At 46.7% G+C, this 22826-nt stretch overlaps 1 protein-coding gene across 1 annotated transcript in view; it reads right to left on the bottom strand.

The window, feature by feature from the left end:
* The window catches only part of RTN1 (reticulon 1), a 114870-nt gene that overhangs the window by 42649 nt on the left and 49395 nt on the right, over positions 1 to 22826 (bottom strand). Inside the window, exons 2-3 of the mRNA XM_005520037.2 lie at positions 6221 to 6958; positions 2424 to 3206 (exon numbers count right to left, since the gene is read on the bottom strand). Of these exons, the coding sequence (XP_005520094.2) occupies positions 2424 to 3206; positions 6221 to 6958 (1521 nt within the window). The remainder of the gene's footprint in view (positions 1 to 2423; positions 3207 to 6220; positions 6959 to 22826) is intronic.

The following is a 22826-nucleotide window of genomic DNA, read 5'->3' as shown; positions in this document are numbered from 1 at the left end:
CCTTTCCCAGGAGAGGAGAGCCCCATATACCACATTTAACATAACAATTTAAGTATTTCCCAAATACAGCAACACACCCATGACTAGAAGGCATTGTAAACTGAATCCTGCCATCATCCAGACTTTCTTATCTTGAACCCACCTCCACATATCTAGAAATAAGCTTTAAAAAAAGGTACACAAGTTTTACCAACAGTACTCTCAAGAGGCTCTATGTTTTTGTTTTCCTTGCCTTAGGCACCAGGGTGTCTTGAGAGCAAAAAAGCACGTACTGAATTAGTCCTCTTTGCACCACCAAGCAGTAATTAGCTGTCTTGTGAGGAAAAATTCCTGCTTCTGCTGTCCTAGGGAAATAAAGAAAGGAAACAGGGACACAGGGGCAAAGTCTGCTCAAGTACACAGGAATTTTCTCTGACCACCATATGAGAACAGGTATGTTAGCATCACTTTAGGCAATGACAGAAATAAAGGGAGTCATGAAACTTAGGCCAAAAAAATCTGAATATGATTGAGGGGTACTAAAAATTGTAACAGATCCTGAAACCTCAAAACAGAGGGACAGAACACTAGCTGTCCACATGATAGTCCCCAACTATTTTCCAAATTCCAAGACCAAATTGTTATTGTTCTGTCCAGAACAACACACACACACACTGGGATTGCAGAGACCCAATGCTAAACTGATGGAGCAGTGTTTAAAGCTGCTTTAATTTAATCAGCCCTACAACTTGTAGGATTTGTGGCAGAGGCTTGTCTAGTCCTGAAAAATGGGAACTGGGTAAGTGGGAAAGAAATGGTTTGAGCTCAGACTGTTTGTGAGGGAGATGAGACGCACAGCATGGCATTGGGAGCTCTGAGAGTCTGTCAGGAAAACACACTTACAAGCAATAATCATGTTTCTTATTCAGACTATTAATGTCATTAGTGCATTACCACCCAGAATCAGTATTAACATATTTTGTTTGTGCTGCAGATCTCAGCACAAGTTCAGGCTGTTTCCTGACCAGAAACACTTGGATTCACAGCACACAGGAAATGGGTTTTAAGTGTGCCACTCACACATGCCTGCCTCATCTCTGGGACACACCTGCACAAATATGGACAGAGGGAAAAGATGCTCATTAAGTAGGGTGAGGGGGATTCTTACCCTCCTCCAATCTCTCCAGCTGTTTGAAGGGAAGCAGCAGTTCTTTGAGCTCCAAAAACACATCAGACAAGAGGTGTGGGCACTTCCAGCCCAGGCAGGGGGACGGCAGAGGGGCAGCAGGGCAGGTGTGGGGCAGTGCCAGTGTCCCTCCCTCCCACATCAGCCTACAAAGCCAGGGCACACAAAATGCTACTTAAAGCTGGCATCATGTAAAGAATATTTTTTTTGTGTGTGGTTTGTGACCCAAGCCCCCTAGAGGCTATAGGGGGGGTGCAGTGCTATATATACTATATAGCAGTGCAGTGACCACATGCTGCCCCTTGATCCTCAGGGTTCAGCTCAGACTAAAACCTGGAGTTGTCTCTAAAAGTTTGGTGGGTCCTGTTAGACCACAGTGCCTGGCACAGCCAGCCTGGACACAGCTGGTCCTGCACTGCCTTGAAGGGATCCTGTGGGGAGACAACTTAAGCTCACCTAGAAGTGTCTTGCCCTTCCTCCTCACACTGCTGGGTGCAGGAAGGGGATCTCAGAGGAGCACACAGGATGTCCCCTAAGTCCTGCAGAGCTGGGATGAGCCACCCACTTCCCTGCACTGGAAGCATCCTCATTATTAAGAATGAAGGGTGTCAGCCACCATGAGAGAGATTTGTTTAAACTTCAGTATCACTGACTGGTTTGGGCTGGAAGTGGCCTTAAATATTACACAGTTCCAACCCCACATCCACAGACAGAGAGACCTTCCACTGGACCAGATTGCTCAAAGCCCCATCAAACCTGGCCTTCAACACGTCCAGAAACACCCAGACTCACCAAACCCAACTCTTCTTCCCCTCCAAAACGTTCTTTTTTATATTTTTTTTCATAAGTGCATCCTGAAAATCTTTGTCCTTACACTTCTGAAGGGTGCAGGACCACATCCCTGATTGCACCCCTGCCCTGGGACCAGGCAAGAAGTATTTAACAGGTAAGATGTTCATTTGCTGCTCTTGCCTCCAGATGCACAAATCAGCCTTATGGTGCTGGGGTCCTTGCACCATCCTGTATCTACACTTAAGCCTAAAAATTATTGTTGCTGGTATTTATTTTGAGGATGGGCAGGTCAGTGATGATGTGTGGAATGTCACAGGCATGCCCAGCTTCCACCTGGGGGTATCTTGTGCCAGCAGCTCCCCCTGCTCCGCACTTCAGACATCTCCCCTGCAAGGAACAGGCACTTCTCCCTCCCTCCCCCTCCTCTCAGCAGCGCTGCAAAAACCGACAGAACATCTGCATTTACCTTTCTGCTTATTTAAAAACGGCAGTAGGAACGAGGCCAAAGGACTTTTTTTGCCCAAGTCCTTGGAAGACACTTTACTTTGGTTAACAACAGTTTCTTCAATGGGTTTCTTCAGGATTACTCTTTCTTTCAGCTCCTCGGTGCTGACGGCAGAGGTCGGGGGCTCAGCGCCTATTTTTGGTGCAACAAAGGAGCTTTTCAGGTAGGACGAGGACTCTGCCAGGTTTTCCCTGTTCATCCTGCTCTCCGTCATTTTATTGGCCTCGTAGTCGGAGGCGTCGGTGCGGGAGTTGTTCTCCTCCTTGATAATGTCCATGACCTTGGGCTTCATGAGAGGGGAGTCCTGCTCCCTCTTGGGGCTCTCCTCGGAGGCCGAGGAGGCATCGCAGGACTCGATGATGAGCTCGCTGTCGAGCTCCGCCTCCCGCTCCTCCCGCAGGATGCTGTACTGGATGGAGGGAGAGGCGGGCGACGGAGGCGGCCCCCCGATGTGGCTGAAGGTCATGTAGTTGGAGTGCAGCACCTCCTCGGCAGCCAGGGGGTCCTCCGAGACCAGCTCGATCTCCGAGTCGCCGGACTCGGCGCTGCTGGCTTCGTTGTCGGCGTGCGAGGAGGCGGCGGCGCGGCCGGGCTTGGCTCGCTGCTCCCTCTTCTCCGCCGGAGCCGCCGGCGGCCGCTGAGCCTCCGGGGGCTCGAAGGAAAAGCTCTTTGCTTCCTTGATGGCACTGATGAGTTCGTCCTCCGACAGGCTGCCTTTGCCCTGAGACTCTGAGCCGGACGGTTCTGCCATACAGGAGGAAAAAAAAATAAATAAATATTTATTAATCTTATTTTCTAGTAATTTAGGGAGCAAACACAATAGATTTCAGCACGTAGCCCTCTAGCCTGGCTGGGAGCACAGGCACAAAGTCTCCCAGGCTGGGACGACTAACAGGGATAACAACTTGACCTTATACAGCATTTGCCATGCAGGTACTCCTTATAAAAGAAGCATCACTTACTGAATCAAAAGCTGAGGTACAAGGCAATACTGGTCACTGCTTGACCAGTGGCTCAACAACGTGATTTTCACCAGGAAAATCTTCAATCAAGAGGAACATGGGCTGAGGATGCACATGACAGCATCAGACTGTCACCAAGAGATACTCATCTATTCTGGGGACAAATACACACATCATTATGGGTTCTGCTGATCCTAGCAACCCATGTGTAGTTACCTGCAGTTTTGCCAAGCTTCAACCTTCAGGTGTGGAAAATTTAAGATCAGAAACTTTTATCTCTTTTTTAAATTTATTTGGGGGTTGTTTTTTTCTCAGGGTGTGGGTGGTGAATTCTCTGTTTGCTTTTAGCTCACTTGGGTCCAAGAATGAAACTGATTTTTTCTGCTGTAATGCTTAACATCACCATGAACCATATTAACAAAAATAATGACTGTCTCATCACCCAAAATCTGAAACAAAACAAAACAAAAAGATTAACAACCTAGTCTGCGTTTTCTGACTGCAAATTCCCAGTCACACTGAAGCAGCCATCATGGAAATTTGTCCTCTGGAATCCTGAGTGTTCATTCCCTAATTTAAAATCACTATTAATGTGATGGGGTTGTTAAGTGGCATTGCAAGTTGTGAGGCATGAAGAAAGCCACCAGGAAAATAAATCCCCAAGTTTCTTGCAGCAGATGCTGGTGAAGAGCTCCGTGACAGGACAGTGCCTACAGATGACACAAAAAAGTTCTTCTGCAGCCCAGATTGTGGCAGCAGGCAGGATTAAGGTGCTGACACTGTTACAACGCACTCCTATCTGGATGCTGGGAATTTTCTGCTGCACTGGGAGCTTGTGCATCCTCCTCTGGCTGCAGGAAGCTGCGCTGCTCTCCTGCATCACCGCATGTGAGCATCTTCTCCCTGAGCCACGACTGAATCCGGCACCAATCCAAACAGGCATGTGACTTCCAGCCCTCGTAGCGAAGCAACGCGCTGTCCCTGGGCTTCACCCCGCTCCTCCCTGTGCTGGCAGTGTGTAACTCCCAGCCCTGGCATTCACCTTGTGAATAAAACAGTCCTTTGTGGCCAGCAGCAGGGTGTCACATTTACCTCTGGCACTGGGAGGCGGATAAATACCCACGGCCTTTCAGCGCCAGCACAGAGACAGACCATGTCTTCCTTCCCCAGAAAGATGAGAGCCAGAGATTAAAAGCGAAATGTTTTCAAAAAGTCTTGGCCCAAGCAGGGGGTGACTGGCAGCTCTGCCAGAATGCTTGAGGGGTATCTAGGAGCCACGGCTTTGCTGGGTCACTGCGTGGGAATAGCAAGGGCAGGTTTTAAATTTCTTCATCACTTATGAATGTGGGGTCTGGGAGTGGAACATTCCCAGCTACAGGAGAGGGGGGGAAATCCAGAGAAAACACCCCTTGTGAGCCAGCCTCCAGAAAGAAATGCCTTCTTCTTTGCCTAATGTGATGGATAAGAAGTTTTGATGGGATACAGATACGGAGTATCCCCAAGGCTGCCTTGAACAGCCACCAGGACTGAGTAACAGTGCCTGAAATCCTTAATTACCTTGTAGCAAAAAGTGTAAATCGATGAACAGTGGCGTGTCTCGGAAGCAGTGTGTGATTTCACTCAGTCAAATAAAAGAAGAAAAATGTGGCTCTAAAGTCTATTCATTAAAGTTTCTGGCTGGTGCAGGCAGAATAAATTCAGAGCTGTGGTGGACTCTATCTCCTTTTCCTATGTGGAAATGCACAAATGCTCCCTCACTTTTCTGCAGGACCCAAATACTTCTCCAAGGGGAGGTATTAGTGTGGGTGTCAGACTGCCATTTTAAGGAAATTCTAATTTTTTTTAAACTCTTCAAAATGAAATTGAAGCAACTGAAGTTTCAGCTTGGGGATGTTCTTTGTCAAATGTTCACCATTAAAGGGTTTTGATCCAAATGAAATTTAATTTTCAGTCTAAAAAACTCTGTTTCCTGCCACAGAATTTTATTCCTTTTCAAAGCACTCTGCTGCTTTCATACTTTGGCAGTGTATAGTAGAGAAAATGAGGAATAGATATTATGCACTACCACAGTAATCAGTCAATAAGAAAACATATAAACACAGGATTTTGGTGCTCTCCAATAGAAAGCAGGAGTCTTTTAGAAAGACTGGCCCTTTGTCCCTCCAGGCCCCTTTGTAAATGAGGTGACAGCATTTCCCTCCTCAGCACTTCATAAAAGCAGCACTTTGGCATGAAAACAGCACTGATTTTTAACAATTTAACCTTATTTTCTGCAGGGGCAAAGAGATATTAAGCCAGCCATTAAAATTTTAATAATACAAACTCAGTCTGTTGCATTTCCCTGACCCCATACACCTCATTTTTCTTGGGGAATTAGGGCAGAGCAAGAGATCAGGGTGACCAAGAGACCCCCAAACCAACAGGATCCAGCTCAAACCACGGCTTAGATGAAGTTACCCCAGTGATGCCCACAGGCACACTGCTTCCCCTCCAGGAGAGATCCCTGAGGACTGGGCTCAGCAGGCCTGGATCCCTTTCCACACAGCAAGGGCAGCCCATCCTGAGCAGTGTGTTGTGATGGGGAGCACAGTTTGCCTCCCTCTTTCCCTCTGGCTACACAAACTGGTGCTAGAGCAGGGCACAAACACCTCCAGCCATGGAGACTTGTCAATGCCCTCTCACACCCCACTGCACTCACCCCCAAAATCCATGGTAGTTCTCCACTATGCAGGGTACAATTGCAATCCCTTCTTGAATAGCAAAACCCACAGTGCCCTGCACCAACACCAGCATTACCTGTGCCAGAGGAGGGTGGTGTGACAGATCCTGGGCTGTCATCCTCTGGCTCCGACACCGTCACCGTGGGCACCACCTCATGGCTCGGCTTCAGGCCGGTGTCCAGCTGAGTCGGGCTCGGCTCTTTGCTGGCAGATTCCTTGGTGCTTTCTGTCTCAGTGAGCGTGATCTTGATGGGGGTTGTAGCCACAGAGGGACTGTGCTGACCCCCAGACTTTCTGTCTTCCAGCAGGTCTTGTTCCTTGGCTGCCTTTGTGCTCTCTGAAGGCATCCGCGGAGGTTCAGCGACGTGGCTGGACCCTGCGGGTGCTCCCCTGTACTTATCACTAAGGTCTGGGCTCTCATCTTCTGAGTCAGAGTCATGTTTTTCTTGGTACTTTATTTCTTCTGATCTACTCATGTCCATGTATTTGTAAGCTTCTACTTTCATGGGATCTGCTAAGGTTTTGTCGACTTCAGTAGACTCTGCAGGAGTCATCTCTATTCCCGAGTCTGAGCTAAACAAGCCACGGGACTCAAACCCAGTCACATCTTGAACAGGATGCCCCAGAGCATTAAAGCCCTCCGTGCTGCCTGAACAGGGAATGGGGGTGTTTTCCTGCTGGTAGATGCCCGTGAAATAGGTGGAGTCCCGTGGGGTGGTGTAGTGGACATCGGAGATCAGGGAGGTGTAGAAGGAGTTGTCCCCTCCGTTGGCAGTGGAGCCGTAGTCAAAGAGATGTGACGAGCCTGTGACACCTGAAGCAAACACACAAAAAGGAGGCACAGTAAGACACAAATGCCTGCATGCTTTCTGCAGAGCCACACTCACCCCTGCTGATTTTAGATTTGGTCTGTGAACTAGACTTGACTTTGCTTGCAAGCTCTTGGGGACTGTCTCTATACCTTTGGGCAATATAGTGGCACATCTGTCACACAAGGCTTCCAGCTGCTGTTCCATCTTCAAATAGCTGTAAGGATCCTGACAGTAACTAAGCATTCCTGGCCAATGTTTGCCCAGCCTGTGAGTAAAAACTTCCTGTGATTGCAACCTCACAACATCCCTCACAATCCAACCCAGGGGCTCAGCATCCAATATCCTTAAAATAAATCGAATATCCAACACTAAACCGGTATTTAAGTACATAGAACTGGAGGAATTTAATCCTAAGGAAACTTTTTATTATGAAAAGAATTCTGCTGGACAGAAATTGAGAGGGAAAGTTGGCAAGCAGATTTAGATTACATTTTCTCTTAAGAGCAACAACCCTGAATTTGTGACACACCGAGGCAGAGACTCAACACCCTCATTTAGTGATGTCCACATGTTGAGAAAGCTGTAGCCTCTGTGCATCATCTAGCAATGGTGCTGGCATGAAAGTGGTTAAACCCATGCATCGTTTTCATGCACTGCCTCTAAATCCCTCTCTGCCACGCTCTCAGCTCCTGGGGATGATGCTAATTAAATTAGAAACAGCGGCCACTCTTCCTCTGCAGCATTCATACAAAGCACAGCTCGATGATGGAACAGCGAGATCCCCCAGGAGGGAGGTGGGAGAGATGAGGAGGAACAAAGCCAATGTCTGTAGGAGCTGGTGCCTATGGGAGGGAGCAACCTGTTAACCCCTCGTGTGCTGAAGCATCACAGGGGCTGGCTGGCTTTCTCCGACCTCTGCTCATCACCTGCAAGGGATGTGAGGCTCCCGACCTGCTCCATGCATGCCAGGGCAACTACACACAGTGCAGACTTCATCATAATAAAGGGACATTGCTGCAGCTGCAAAGCCAGAAGCTGGAAAATGTCCATACAGAAGCTCCTGAGCTACTTGCTTTTGAGTGTTTCCTTCCTCCTCCACACACAGAGAATGACACCATCTCTAAACACCACCACAACTGCTTTTCCCCACACCCTCCATGCATCAGGCATGTGCAGCTCATTTAGCAAGCCCTGAAGCAGCATTTTCTGCCCTGTAGTACTTCAGAGTTGTAGCTGAAGGCTTTATTTTGCTGTACAACCTCACTGGATTTGACACACACACACACCCCAAGCCCTGCACAAAGGCAGAGTGATCATTTCCCTCATCATATTTCTGTACTGTTCAGTGTTGTGATGTCTTACAAGCAATCTCTTTTTCCTGGATCACCTCTAGGCTGGGAACAACAAGGCCTGCCTGTTACAAGGGGAAGCCTGGTAGCATATGGAGAAAAGCAACCCAAAAGTGCCTCTGCTTGCTTTTCAGTGTGTGAAAAACAAGGTTCACATATTTTTTATAGAATTTAAATGTTTAATAGAAAGACAATTAGGAGATAAAAATAAAATAAAGTATACAGATATGGCCAGGTGTCTCTGCATTCAGCCAAGAGAGCACACCTTACTAACAAAGGATTGTCCCTTAAAAACAGAACCCTACTATGTATCCATAAATTCTCATACATATTCATACATTCTTCTTAAGTTTTTTGATGTTCCTTTGTTTAGTTTTTACCTTGCCCCCTTCCCAATAGATCAATCTCCTTGGTGCCACTGGGTTTTATATCCTCCAATAATAAATTCTTCTCTTGGAGGACAAGATAATCTTAAGAATGCAGGGGGGGGTCTCTGACTATCTTTTCAGTCTCTGGGTTATAGAAACAAAAAGTAGTTTGTGCTTTAATATCATGTTATAGCCTAACATATATATGTACTATACCACTATTTCTAAATTTCATCAATAACATAAATAAAAGAAACTACATTAGTACAACAAAGTTTTCTAACCTTATACATATTCATTATGATATTTGTGAAAAGCCAATAATACAATATGCACTTATAACAAGTGCTACCTGCTCCTGTGTCCCCATCCTCCCTGGCTTTGGGTGCTGCTGCTCCCCAGAAGTCCTCCCTGCTAATCTGCTCCTGCACACACCATGCTGGCAGCAGCTCCATCCCCTCAGCCAGGGATTTGTAGCAGCCTTTGTCCCAGGAGAGCACAGAGCAAGGGATGCTGCAGCCAGCAGGTGGGAAATCAGCCATGCCCAGACATTCCCAGCCTTCAGCTGGGTGTTCTCACTGCTGTGTAGCACTGCATAGAACTTTCCATGGAAACATTTCTCATCAAGGCAAGCTCACGCCTCAAGGTGCTGAGGGTCACTGTGGAGATGTGAAATTGGGGCTTATATCCCTCCTCTCTATCTACACACCTTTACCTTCACCTACTCCAAATTTCATCATCTGTTTTCCTGCCAGCTCACTCAGGGCTGCAAGATGCTTTTGTAACTTGCTGCAGGCAGCTCCCATCCTCACTGCTCCAAAAAGCTCAGTCCCAGCAGCAAAGCTACGTGAGAACAAAGCCTAAGTGGAAAACCACAGCAAAACCAAAGCAGAATAAGGGATAAACTGGGCTGCCCAACACCCACGTTCTACCTGAGGTCATCCAGTGCCTTGCAAGGACAGCTCACACCCAGAACACATTTCTAAATGAGCAGTAAGCAGAAAGGGAGTGGTTTTATTCCTTGCAAGTGTTCTTCCTGCTGAACTTGCCTTTTTGAAAACTATCCATGAACAGGCTTGGATTTTCACAAATGTGTTGGTTAGCTGGAATTATCTGATGCATTGTTTACGCCAACATATTCCAGACTGTGAACTGCTGACTACAGACTATTCATGCCTGTTGCTGCCAGTATCTGCTGTTTGTAATTTACTATTTGTGCTGGGTGAGTGCTGTCTAAATCACAGGGTTTCACAGGGCTGCTCTTTCATTAAATGCTTCCTCAGTGCTTCCTGGACCTGATCCAAAGCCCACTGAATTCACTAGAAAAGTCCCACTGACTCGGAGTGGCTGTGGACCAGCTCAAGATGGCTGTGGAATAATTTCTGCTCGTGAGGAATAAGCTGTCACAACACCATCAGAGGGCAAAAATCCATCCCTACAAACACCCCACTATTGCTGGGAGAGAGAGAGCGCAAACAGAGTGGAAGGAGATTGGAGCCACCACCAAAGCAATATTCACAGGTGCTGTTCCCATCTTCCATTTGTGCTTTGTCCACAGTACATGGGAGCCACATGCACAAGCATTTGCAGCTCTTAGCAATGCTGATCAATAGAGCAGTGAAAGGGTTTCTAATGCACTTTTGTCAGGTGCTTCATAACAGGAGCAGCTCACAGGAGAGCCAGGGTGAAAAAGAGATGTTGAGAAAATACCAACCTATTCGTTAGGTTATTCCTCAGCAGAAAGAAAAATAACCCTGAAATAGTCACTGACACAAATATCACAGTTTCAAATAGTACAAACTCAATACTCTAAGCAGATGTTAACACAGGAGCTGATTTAGAATGGAATCACTGCCCATCATAAACCTTTTTGTTTTTTCAAATGAAAATGAAACCAGGAAATGCATTTCCTACTGGGGCTGAGGAGGATAGAGAACTACAGGGTATGTGAGCAAAGGGAGGGTTCACATTAGCAGGACATATGTGGATCCCAACTCTCAAGGCAACAGCAGAGTCTAAAGCACTGAAGACAGATGAAATTGCCTAATTAATAGGATTTAATGTAACTCCCCATTTCCACTGGGATTGATTTAAAGCCATTGCTGAAACTGCCTCTCATTTGGGAAGTGTGAATCTCTCAGCTATTAGATTGGCTATTAAAGACTTGGAAACTGATAATAGCTGAGCAGATTTTTGCTGAAGAATGGTGTACTCAGAGCCTGGTGATTAAGCAGTGCCCTTTCTGACTTTAAGTTTATTTGGTTCAATATCCGTGGGAAGGAGAAGCCTTGAATAGCACCGGTAACAGATGACAGTATCAGGTCTGAATTTACCCTTGTTACAAAGGTTGGGGGTTTTTTAATCTGGATTTCACTCAAAACTGCCCAAAAACTTGCCTGCCAATTCAGGTGAAGGAAAGCTATTCAGCTCCTGAGAGCAGCAGTTGTGCTCCCTCGTAACACGAGCCCTCGGGAAATAATTTCACTTCCTGCCACCATCTAAGAAGTAATGGGTCTGATTCAATCACTCCAGCCCAGCTGAGATGCTCAGCAAGTTACATGTGTTTTCACCAACTGAAAAGGAAAAAAAAATAAATATTGGAAAATGACTGTTTTGTTTGCTCAGAATAAGTGAATGCTCCAGAAATCCTCTCCTACGGAACTGGATTTAAAGCTATTTAGCAATTGACACAGGAAATAATTTAGAAATCATCGGTTCCATGCAGAGTAGCTCTTAATTTAAGAAAGGCAGCTGAAGACCAATTTGGATCAAGGCAAGCTGCACTGCTGCACCACACTGGAACAGGGAACAAAAAGTTAGCTGAGGATCACAGTCAAGAAAAAGAGCTGATTTAAATAAAACTAATTTTTTTTTTCCCCCAACTAGAGTATTCTTGGCCTTATTAAAATGGATCACTTCAGAATATTGTGCCCAAGTTTCGATAAAATAACCTTATTTCATGTTAACCTAGCAAGGTTCACATGCAGCTCTGGTGATCTTCACTGGCACACACAGACAGACATTTGAGGGACCTGGTGTCCCTGACCATAGCAGGAGGGCTGGAACAAGATGATCTTTAAGGTCCCTTTCAAGTCAAACCATTCCATGATTCTGTGACCTGAAATTTCAGTTCCCCAAAACAGATGGCAACCCCTCAATGCAAGGTTCTGTATTTATTGTGTGTCACTGATTTGCTCAAAATTAATAGTTTTTCAGAAGAAGAGAGGGGAGAACTAATCTTTAATTAGGTGATGTAGTTTTTACAGCCTGGAGCGGTGCAGAGAAGACAAAATCCTTTTGGTTGCAATGGGAGGAATCAAGGTTTCAGTGACCTTTTCAGACAAAAGCAGAAGAGTGGGAGCAAGCAGCTTCCAGCAAATTCCTGTAAGTCTTTTAAATAGTTGTCTCTGACTTTTTGCTTTGGATACTGAGCTTCAGGAGTCATTACTGGCTGTCCCAGTGCTGCAGGGATGAAAGCTCCCAGAAGCAGGGTCTACCCAGCTCTCTCCAATGTCTACCCAGGATTTGTCCCATTTCAACAATCCCTGTAGCAATTAATCAATTAGAGATATAATCTCATTTTTATCACTTATTTTTATCAACCATGACCATTAGGAAAATGTACCTTCCTGATTTCTTCCAAATGCACAACAAAAGTAGTTATTAAACAGTCCTGCCTTTCTTTTCTGCACCAAATTTACAACTTTGTCATCAGCCACTAGTAAAAAGCCTTTGCTTGACCTTGGCTTCTTTTTATTCCTCACACTTAAAAATGGAGGGGAAAAAAGGGAAAGACTTTTTCCTGGTTTTTGACCATGATACATGATGTCTCACTGTGTCCTTTTCGTTCCCCAGCTCAGTTACTTTCCTTTTTAAAACTCATAGTGCCTTACTGCATTCTCATCTGTATCCATGCACATCTTTATGCAGGTGTTCAGTTCAACATCACTTTTCCACTCCTCTTTACCATACCCAGACAGACCAGCAGTCCCAAGCCTGTCTCCAAATTCAAAGCACACCGTTTTCTTGGATCCAGACCAAGCTGTTTTTCCCTCTCTGCTTGATTTCAAATTCAACCCAAACCTCAGGAAAGCTCCAGGTTTCCGAACACCCTTGACTGGTGCCTTCCTGGCAGCGGCAAGGGCAGCCCACACGAGTGGCAGAGGCATCTCTCAACCCCAACCCGAATCATACACTGCTTCAAAAGAATCCTCCACCCTCAGGGATATTTGTGTTATTCATGCTCTCCGTTCTGCAAGACCCTTCTGTGTGAATTTTCTAACCCCAAACACTTCGATACCCAAACTCCAAAGTACTTTAGCAACTGTGTGTCAGCTCGAGTAGAGCTTGAAACCCAAACGGCTGAGAGCTCTCACACCAGGCAGAGGCATCGCTGTGCTGTGGATAACACCACTGGATCAGCTCCCAGGGTGCCCTGGATTAGCCTTTCTCGGTGGCCAGAGCCAGCTGTCAGCCCTGAGCTGTCCCACCTCCAGATGTTCTGGGCTAGACAGAGCCCGCAGGAGAGCTGCAGCATCCCTGCAAGCGGTGCCAGCTATTCCCAGCTGCCAGGAGATGGTGCTCTTTGTTTTAGCTCGGGATTCCCAAACCCACTTCACAGGTTGGCAACTTTTCCTCCAGAACTCTCATAATCTTTGTCTGCAACAAAGATAATATCCCCAGAAATCGCATTGGCAGACGCGGATGGCCACACCCCGAGAGTCGTTTGGGGATTCATTTGCACAATATATGCTACGGAAAAACCGGGTGTAAAAACTGGTTCGGAGGGAACCAGTTCCATTATTCCTCCCCGTGGCTCTCTGCGTGGTCCCGAATGTGCTGGGGAATCACAGAGCAGAGGGAATGCTGCTCCCCGCTGTCCCCAGCAGCTGTGCCTGTGCTCCCGGGGACAGGAGGGACTCAGTGCCCCAGCTGTGCAGGTTACTGCTCCTGCCCCTCCAGATCCTGCAGAAACCAGAGCAAACATTGCCAGGCAGGTGCTGTCTCCTGCACGGGTAGGAGGGCAAGAGGATAGTGTGGAAAAAACAGGCTTAATTCTACTGACACTCTGATTACTCAACTGATTTCATTGGAGTGGCTTCTGATTCATTCCCCCCGAGAAGGAAGCGAGTCCCAAATTCAAACAAGTTAATGATCAGCTTTGATGCATGTAAAACCTCTCCTCCAAGTCATTCTGCAGAGGATATGAGTTACTACAGCCTCCCAGCTGGAGCTGCATCCCTTTTCCACAGCTTTAGCTGTCTGTTGTAGACAGGCATTGCAGTTTCCAGATCCAGGGATACCCAATCTCAGTCCTGCACATGATAAACCTATGGGGAATGGGGGTCAGCTGGGATCCCAACCCCCAAAACACCTTGATGGCTGAGGATCAGCAACCTTTATCAATTTCCCACTTTCTTGTACGCCTAGAGACTGGAGCAGGGGACAAATCCTTTTCAGCATCCAACAATTAGAGGCCCTAACACTTTTGGGAGCATCAGTTTGCCTGGTTGAGAAACTCCCCTCAGCAGCTGGGGGCAGGTTATCACCACATTATGGTTGTCCCCAAGGCCCTCCCTGGGGGATTTTCCTGTTGCCCCAGACAGCTTCTGGTTTCTTCCAACAGCTGGGCAGGCCTGGATCAGGTCCTGGCTCTGCTGTGGGGTGCTACAGCCTCATCTGTGGCAGGGATGTGTAGGAAACCCTGCTGAGCTTTCAATAATGTTAAGAAGGTCCACTCCATCCCAGCAGGTTATTAACAGCATCCTTTTTTTGGCCACAGGTGCTGCACCACAGCAGCTATTGTTTCCCTGTGAGTGCCTCTCTGAAAAGACACCAGGGTCCATCTTTTTGCTGCTGCTGAGTAGTCCCTGTGGGTGTCATGGTGCACCCCAGACCAAGCCAAGTTACACAGGGGAGCAGAGCTTGGTTTGGTGATGTTGAATATTCTCAGCTCCCATGGGCACCCCCAGGACTCCAGGGCTCACAGAATCTGGCAGGAGATGCTGAGCAGGTGCCCCAAAGCCAACCATGGGTGTGCAAAGCGAACCCACTGAAAATGATTCAGCACTCCCCACCCCCATGTGCCCTCAGGGCTTTCTGCTTCAATAAATGGTCTCAGGGAGCTCCAGTTTGACCTGGCATTAAAACCCTGGCATAAGGTCTGTGACAGCCCTCCACAGTACTCTGAACAGCATGAAAAATACAGAACATTATAAAAGGAAGCCTGAGAAAGCACAAGAATGGTTTGAAATGTGTAATGGTTTGAAATTTGCAAATGGTTCTATACATGCAGCATTATTAAAATAATTTAAAAATAAATATATATATAATTTGGTGAGTTAAAAATCTGGTTCTTGTAAAAAGGTTTTCACTCCAGTGATAGTAACATGACTGGTTGATAGGTTTCAATGACACCATGATACTACCTAAAATACCTTCAAATGCAATTTCCTGAGGATAATTAAAGCCCACTTATAAGATTAATTCTTTCTTATTTCACTGTACTCACATTTCCTCTGGAATGGTAAAACTTCACTGAGCTCCATGACAAAAATACTCCAAGCACTAAGTGAATTAGCACCTAAATCACGCTTTTCCATTACCTGAAATGGGACCCAACTCCCTTTAGAGCAATAGAGTCCAAAGCATCTCACAAAATCTGGATGTGTTTGGCTAAGCCTCATTCATCTCTTGAGTTTTAGAATACCTAAATCCCATTTCCAGCATGATTCAGGAAATTCAGCTGCTCACCCTAGAGCAGACCAGGTTGTTCTCCAACCTCCCTTGCAGAACCACCTTCTCTCCTGGCCAGATTCCATCCCTGCAATGCCCTGTCCCAGGCACCTTCAGCCCATCCAGCCCCACCTTTGCTGGGTCCCAGTTCCTTGTAAATTCAGCTTTTCATGATTGCTCCAAGTCAATCCCCAGTCATGGAGCTACAGATTCCAACCCAGCCTGGAAAAGGGAGAAATTCCAATGCCAATTGCTTTTGATGCTGAGATAAAGCTGGGACAGAAATCACTGCCCTGCAACTTCAGGATCTGCCACAGGGAGGCAAAACCCAGTGCTGGAGAAGAGCTTTGCCGAAATAAAAGCATTTTAGTACGAATTTGATACACATCTGGAGGGACTGCTGGGTTCTCTCTATGCCACTCATACCTGACCACAACAAATCGTGGGAATTGCATGGAAAGCCATGAATAAAAAATGAAAGAAAGGGCAAAAAGGGCTGTCTTGCACTTGGTTCCCCATCCCCCAAGGCTGAAGCCACTCCAGCTGCATGAATCTTCCAGGGAGACAGAGTGACAATTGCAAAGAGGTTCAGCTGAAATCACTGAGGGCTCTCAAGAGGAAAATTAATTTTGTGACAATGCCTAACACCTACAGTGATGTGTCAGGCACGGTAATTCAGGGAGAAAACCAGCTGTCAGGTACTGCAGGCTGGGGTAAATCAGGAGTGACTCCACCAAAGGTACAAGAGCTACACCTGCATAAAACTGTCACCAGGGAAGGAAGTACGAGGCCCTGGGAGCCAACAAATAGAGTCTGAAGACAAGGCATTACTGGCCATAAATCAGGATCAAATCTAATGCCCAGGGGACAGCAGGGAAATCTAGGTCACAGAGGACACAGCAGTGCCAGGCTGACACAGGCAGACACAGAAAAATATCAAAAATCATCGTCAAGCTCTCTTTCCACCCAAGGTTTTCCCACCTCAACATGACTGCTCCAGAAATGCCAGAGGACCAGGTGTGCTGGCTCCTGGTGTCTACTTTTACAGGCAGCAGCAGAAACATTAGGACCAAATAGAGCATCGAGAAGGATACAGAATATATAATATCAGAGAATATTTGAAGAAAAAAGGAGAAATGGGGAGATTTTGCAGAGGCAGGTGAGGCAGCAGACTCTGATCCAAGCACTAATGGGGTTTCCTTGCACATTAAACGATTTCTCTCTGTTTCTAGAAGGTGGTGCCACCAAGGATGCACCTGAAAGTCAATCAAAAAGTTTTCAAAAGTGTATTAAAAGTTAAACCTCTCAAAGTAGTGCAGAATGTGGGGCAGAGCCACTGCAGTCATAAATCAGCATCATCCTGCTGGCTCCAGCTTCTGCTTGAGGAGGATTGGGCCATGTGTGCTATAACTAATGCTAGAAATGTCCTTCCCTTCAAGGTCTCTCCTTTCTTTACCTGCCACTGTGTCTCTTCTGCTGTGACAGATGAGTTCACTCCAAGCAGAGACAGGAAAATCCTCCCCAGACATTTCACTCCTTTGGAGAATGTTTTTTAGACCCATCCCACCCTTCACCCCACCTTACAGAAGAGTCAATACAAGTCCTTCCCTCTCTTTACTGTGAATACATGACACCAAAACTATTCGCCCACTCAGGAAAGCAGCCAGAAACTTTGACCTCTGTGCTCATAATTAAGGCATAATTAAGATTTCAAAGCTAGTTTGACTGTCGCCCTCCCTGAGAGCCCAGGAGATGCTTCTGCTCCTTTCCTCCTCGCAGGGGGACCCAGCTCCCACAGCTGAGGTTGGTGGCTAAATCACAGCTTTCTGCAGAGTTAAGCACAGCAGAGCCTGCACTCCTGAAAGCTTTTGAGGCTGTGGCAGAGCAGGCTCGGTCCAAACCAACCATTTGCTGGAATTGTGGTGTGTTATTAAAGCAGGAGGGGGGCAGCAGCTCCGCTGCAGCGTCAGGACCAACCTCCCTGTCAGGAGCTTTCCCTGTGCTCAGCAGCACAGCTGGGGTTTGGCTCCACGAGGGAAAGGCTGGGGATAATCACACAGGTCCTGATACCTGGTGCAGCTTTACCAGAGCCAGGTCAGGTGCCAGCATTGCTCTGCCTGTATCCCATCCGTGTGCCGGCAGTGCTGCTGCCCCATCTGCACCTGCTGCAGCATTTCTAGGAAAAGCTGCAATGAAAAAACTTAGATTTTCAGTCACAGGGAGGTCTGTTTGCCTCCAAAGAACGTCCCTTCCCTCAGTGGAACACCCAAGACTCCCAGCCTGATGCCACCTTGGCACTAGAGGAGGCAGGAGGCACTGAAATAGTTTCCTGTGCAGCCCAGGAAGGTTTCAGATCCTGAGCAACTGCGAGTTACAGAAGGAGCTCTCAGATGCAATCAGTGGAGGTGCTCCTGCTTGAAGATACAGGGTAAATACATGACCTCCAGGGCAGTTCTCCTGCTTCAGGCTCTGGCATGAGCTACTTTTGGAAAGCAGCCACACAACAGTCAGAATTGCATCTGTGATGACCAACAAGGACCTCTCCATCCCAGCAGATACACCAGGTACACCACTTCAGCTGAGGAGAAAGCAGCTTCCAGAACAAGTTCAGGACAGGACATCTCTGCAGATATTGCTGATTCACCCACAGGTTTGCACCACAAGGATAAAAATGTCCAAAGAGAATATGAAAATGTGGCAAGCAGGTTTTTCCGCACTGTTTTCAAAGAGATAGGAGATCCAGAAAACTTCAGGGCAAGTGAAGCAGTTTTTCCTCTGGGAAAGGCCCATTTTTAGAGTCTACCACTGTCAGTGAGCCAGAGGGCATTTGGAAGAGCATTTGAATCATAGAATGGGTTGGAAGAGACCTTACAGATCATCCAGTTCCACCCCCTGCCATGGGCAGGGACACCTTCCACTGTCCCAGGCTGCTCCAAACCCCTCCAGCCTGGCCTGGAACTCTGCCAGGCATGGGGCAGCCACAGCTTCTCTGGGGAACCAGTGCCAGGCCCTCCCCAGCCTCACAGGGAAGAATTCCTTCCTAATCTCCAATCTAACTTCACCCTCTGTCATTAGAAGCCATTTCCCCCCAGTCTTGTCCGTCCATGCCCTTGGAAACAGCCCCTCTCCAGATCTCTTGTAGCCCTTTTAGACACTGAAGGGCTTCAATTAGGTCACCCCAGAACCTTTTCTTCCCCAGACTGAACATCCCCAGCTCTCTCAGCCTGTCTCCAGAGCAGAGCAGCTCCAGCCCTTGGAGAACCTTGGTGGCCTCCTCTAGACTCACTCCAACAGTTCAATGTCCTTCCTGTGCTGAGGATTCCACAGCTGGATGCAGCTTTCCAGGTGGGGTCTCAACAGAGCAGAGGGGCAGAATCTCCCTCCTCAACCCAGTGCCCACACTGCTTTTGTTGCAGCCCAGGACACAGTTGAGTTTTGGTGCTGCCAGCACATACTGCTCAGTCATGTCCAGCCCCTGGCTTGTGCTTTAAAAAAGCAGTGTTAAAAGATTAAATCTAATAGCCTTCTTGGCTCTAATATTGGCTTTAGGCAGCAGAGGAAAAATACTGAGTGTGGGAAACTTCATTTTCTCTTGTAATTTTGACATTTGGTTCCCTCTGGTAATCAACTGGTAACGTACATACAGGATATCAGCCAGATGGATAAAGTGATAACAGGGGGATGAAGACACTAAGATGTCCCAGAGTGAGGTCTTTACATGCAGTATCAGATACTGGTAATCATTCATTGCATTAAAAACCTCAGCCAGGGCGGTGTAAATGCCTCAGTGGATGACTCTGTGCTCAGGGATGAGGTACACCCCACTCAGGAGTGAGGGTGTGTGTGCAGTGCTGCAGCCTGAGCACCACTGAACACCCAGCAGGACACTAAAGGAGGCCAGAGCCAGCCCATGGACAGAAATAATACAAATAAGAGCTCATGCACTAAGCCTGCAATGTCAAACAGAAAGCCCTTGGCAGGAATGGACAGGGCAGGGAGAAGAGACCCCTGTTATTTGTCTGTACCTGGTCCTTTAGCACTGAAGTTGGGCATTTTGTGGTTTTTTTTCCCTGTTTAGGAGGACAAGAAGAGGAAGATGCAGAGAAGCCACAGAAGATGCTGATGGCACAAGCACTGGAGGGCAGGACACCTGGGACCAGTCTGGAGGAGGGAATAACAGATAAATTTCTATTGCACAGTAGAGGGAAGGGAGGGCAAGAACAGGATCACAGACTATAAATATTCTCAAGGTATAAGTGAAGGGAGGGATTAGTCACATTCTTAGAGGATGGGAGAAAAAGTGGCTTGAAGTTAATATATAAAATTAGCATGTCAAGGTATATTTCTTGATGGAAAAGGGCAGGGGAGTGGAACAGGGAGCACAGGGGTGCCCATACACCATCTCCCCATCACAGCACATCTGGGTGAGGGAATGAATTCCAGTTCTGCCATTTGACAGGGTTCCAGATGTCCTTTTCTGGCACCACCATAAACAGCCCAATTTTTCCTCTTGTAACTTAGCACTGCAGATGAAAACTAGGCAAATAAGAGACTCTTCAGTTTGGCAAGAGAGAAAATTAAAGGGAAGTAATTCTGCTTGGAACTGAGCTGCAACAGATTTTTTTTTTTTAACGATTTTCTTTTTAACACGAAACAAAAACAAACCAATAAAAATCATTCTAGGTCAAATCAATTTACTTTGACCTGAAGCTAAATGTCAGATCTGGTTTACAGCAAACTTCTAATACCAAAAGGGAACTGCTGTGCATCAGGGTCCCTCATGGCTGCACATGCAGACTGGTGCATAGGGAGGATTCTGGAGTGTCCTTAATTTTCACTCTCCCACCCCAGCTAACAGGGTCCAGCTCCCTTCAGAGCCAGAGAAGCACCTTTTATCTTCTAGCCCAACTTTTCCTCATGTCAAATCATTCCAGCATGGCACTCACACAACCAAAGTTCTAAATCATGCTCAGACCCATCTTAGCTCCCAGCATTTTGGATTTAAGCCCATGAAATTATTCACCACATCGTATAGTTGCTATAGCAACATCCTATTGAGTATTAATATAAATTGCTATTCCAAAATCCCATCTATTGGAAGGAGTTGTGCAGCAGGGGTAGAAGACATCTTTGTCTGAATGGTTTTCCACTTCCCATTGCTCCCCAGAGCAGCTGATCCAGGCACTGGATTAACCATGTCCTGTCTTCCCTCAGTGCACAGAACTGTGGAGGGCAAAAAGCAAAAGGAACTTCCAAGGGCCCAGCTTGCCTCTTCACAGCAAAGTTTCCAGAAGTGAACAAAATATGCTCTAATTTAAATGCAGGCAATGAGGATTTTTGGTAGCCCAAGCACAAACTAATTCAGACTTTTAAAATTCAGACTTTTTCCCCTCCTTTTTTTGATAAGAATTTAGAGTATGATGCTGCAGAGGTTTAATTTTTCAGTAGAACTTTCTGAACACTTCCTTTTCACTAAGAAGGATAATAAACACTTTTTTTTTAATGTTAAATATTAGAATAGTGCACATTCCTCAGCACACATGAAATTAAGTTAGTACAGAGCTGAGGATGGCCAGAGAGCACTGGATGGAGGAAGAAAAAGGCTGCCCATGCTCTGAAACAGAAGTTATTACATCCTTCCAATAAATTCCTCTTCCAAGAGGAAAAGTGGCTTTGAGTGGTTAAATACAACTTCTTTGTTAGTCAATGGCTTTCCACAATAAGTTGGGGATTTCAAGAAGTTTTAAACAGCATTTGATGCTTTCTGCTCCAAATGCCACACGGCTCAGGCTCTTTCCTTACAGCCCATGAGCCCAGCAGATGCTCACATCAGCCACGAGGTTTGAACACAAAAAGAGCTGCTGAGGCCCACACAGCTCCCAGACTGACCTGAAATATCAAAAAACCACAACATTTTACTCCTAGAAAAACTAGAAATGGGAGAGATGAGGGAAGCTGAGGATAGGAGACAGCATGAAGAGCATTTCCAGCAGGCTGTCTATACCCTCTCTGGCTCGATTCCACTTACCCTGAAGCCATTTAACACTGTTTGCTAGTGTGAAAGGGTCTTCATGTGGATAAACATTCAGGTCTGTCACTGTAAGACACTCACAACATATGGGCAGATTCTTCATTTCTAACATTTTCCTCCATTTAAATACATCAGATACAGGCTGAAGGATTTTATGTCTGATTCTGACCAAGATGACAAGTGTAAACAGCCATTTCAGTGAGGTATTTCTGTCTGCACAGCCAGGATGCAATAAAACACCTCCCTTTGGCTGCCATCCCCATTCCTGAGCCAAAGGCTGTGCTGGCAACCCAGGTCAGGGCTGTCTTGGGGGATCAAGAGTCTCCAGAGTGAAGAGGAAGATGAGACAAGAGGGAGAACAGGAAGCACTGGTTAAAAACAGGGAGAAGTATTGGGAAAGAAGGAAAAGATGAGGTGTGGAGGAGCAGGGTGGAAAGCAGAGGCAGTGAAGGACTCTGATGGGAAGGGAGAGAAACAGGCAGAGCAGAGTGAGAATTAAATGAAAAAAAGAATGATGCAGGAGAAATAAAAGCCATGGGAAGAAAGGACAAAGAAAGGTAGAGAAGAAAGAGACTGGAGTATGAAATGGGTGAGAAAAGACATTTTAGAAGCCCTAGGATAGACACACATACCTGTCCCATTTGTAGACTCTGAAGGTTACTACATTTGTTCTTCCCTCATTCATATTTATCCAACATACAGTTCTGGGAGGTTATTTTTAACCGTGCACAAAAAACACACAAGGAGCTTTTCTCACTTCCATTTTGGAGGAATGGGCCAGGCACTTCCCAGGCACAAGGCAGATCTCTTTTTAGAATAAATTCAGAAAGACTATCGGAGCAAACCCAGCGCCTATGAATAAATAACGCTGTTCCTGCGGAGGAGGCTGTGGCAAGGAGCTATTCTCAGATGAGCACACAGCCCCCAAGAGGAGGATGTTTGGGAGTGAATAACGAGGTGGTGGCCTCCCTGTATGGAATTTTACCTGCCTCCTCAGGCATTTTACCTGTCTTCCTGCGGGGAATGAGCTTTTCCAGTCTGGAACAGCAAAGAGCACGAGGAGCAACATGTGCACAGAGGAACATGGTGAGCACGTGAGCTGCACCAAGGCAGCAGCTCCTTGCACCATGGCCAGGCCAATCTGCCAGAGGACAGCCTGAAACAGGCTCAGGAGCAGCAGTCTGATGCTATTTTAGTTCCATATCAGGTGTGGGGACCTTGGCTGGAGCAGACAGGTTGCTGGGGGGATGCTCTGTGCATCCTCATCAGCAGGGCTGGATATTGCTGCAGTGGGAAACACTGGGCAGGGAGGGGATTAGCTTAAGGCAGAAATGTGCTGATTTAAGGCTGAACCTTCCCCCAGGGTCATCTATGTGCTTGAATCAGT

The sequence above is a fragment of the Pseudopodoces humilis genome, chromosome 7 (genome assembly GCF_049639895.1).
Source record: "Pseudopodoces humilis isolate 2021_Gansu_Grassland_sample_001 chromosome 7, ASM4963989v1, whole genome shotgun sequence".
In the NCBI taxonomy this organism is placed as follows: domain Eukaryota; kingdom Metazoa; phylum Chordata; class Aves; order Passeriformes; family Paridae; genus Pseudopodoces; species Pseudopodoces humilis.
The sequence above is the reverse complement of the archived record's forward strand: the minus strand, read 5'-3'. Positions and strand labels throughout refer to the sequence as shown.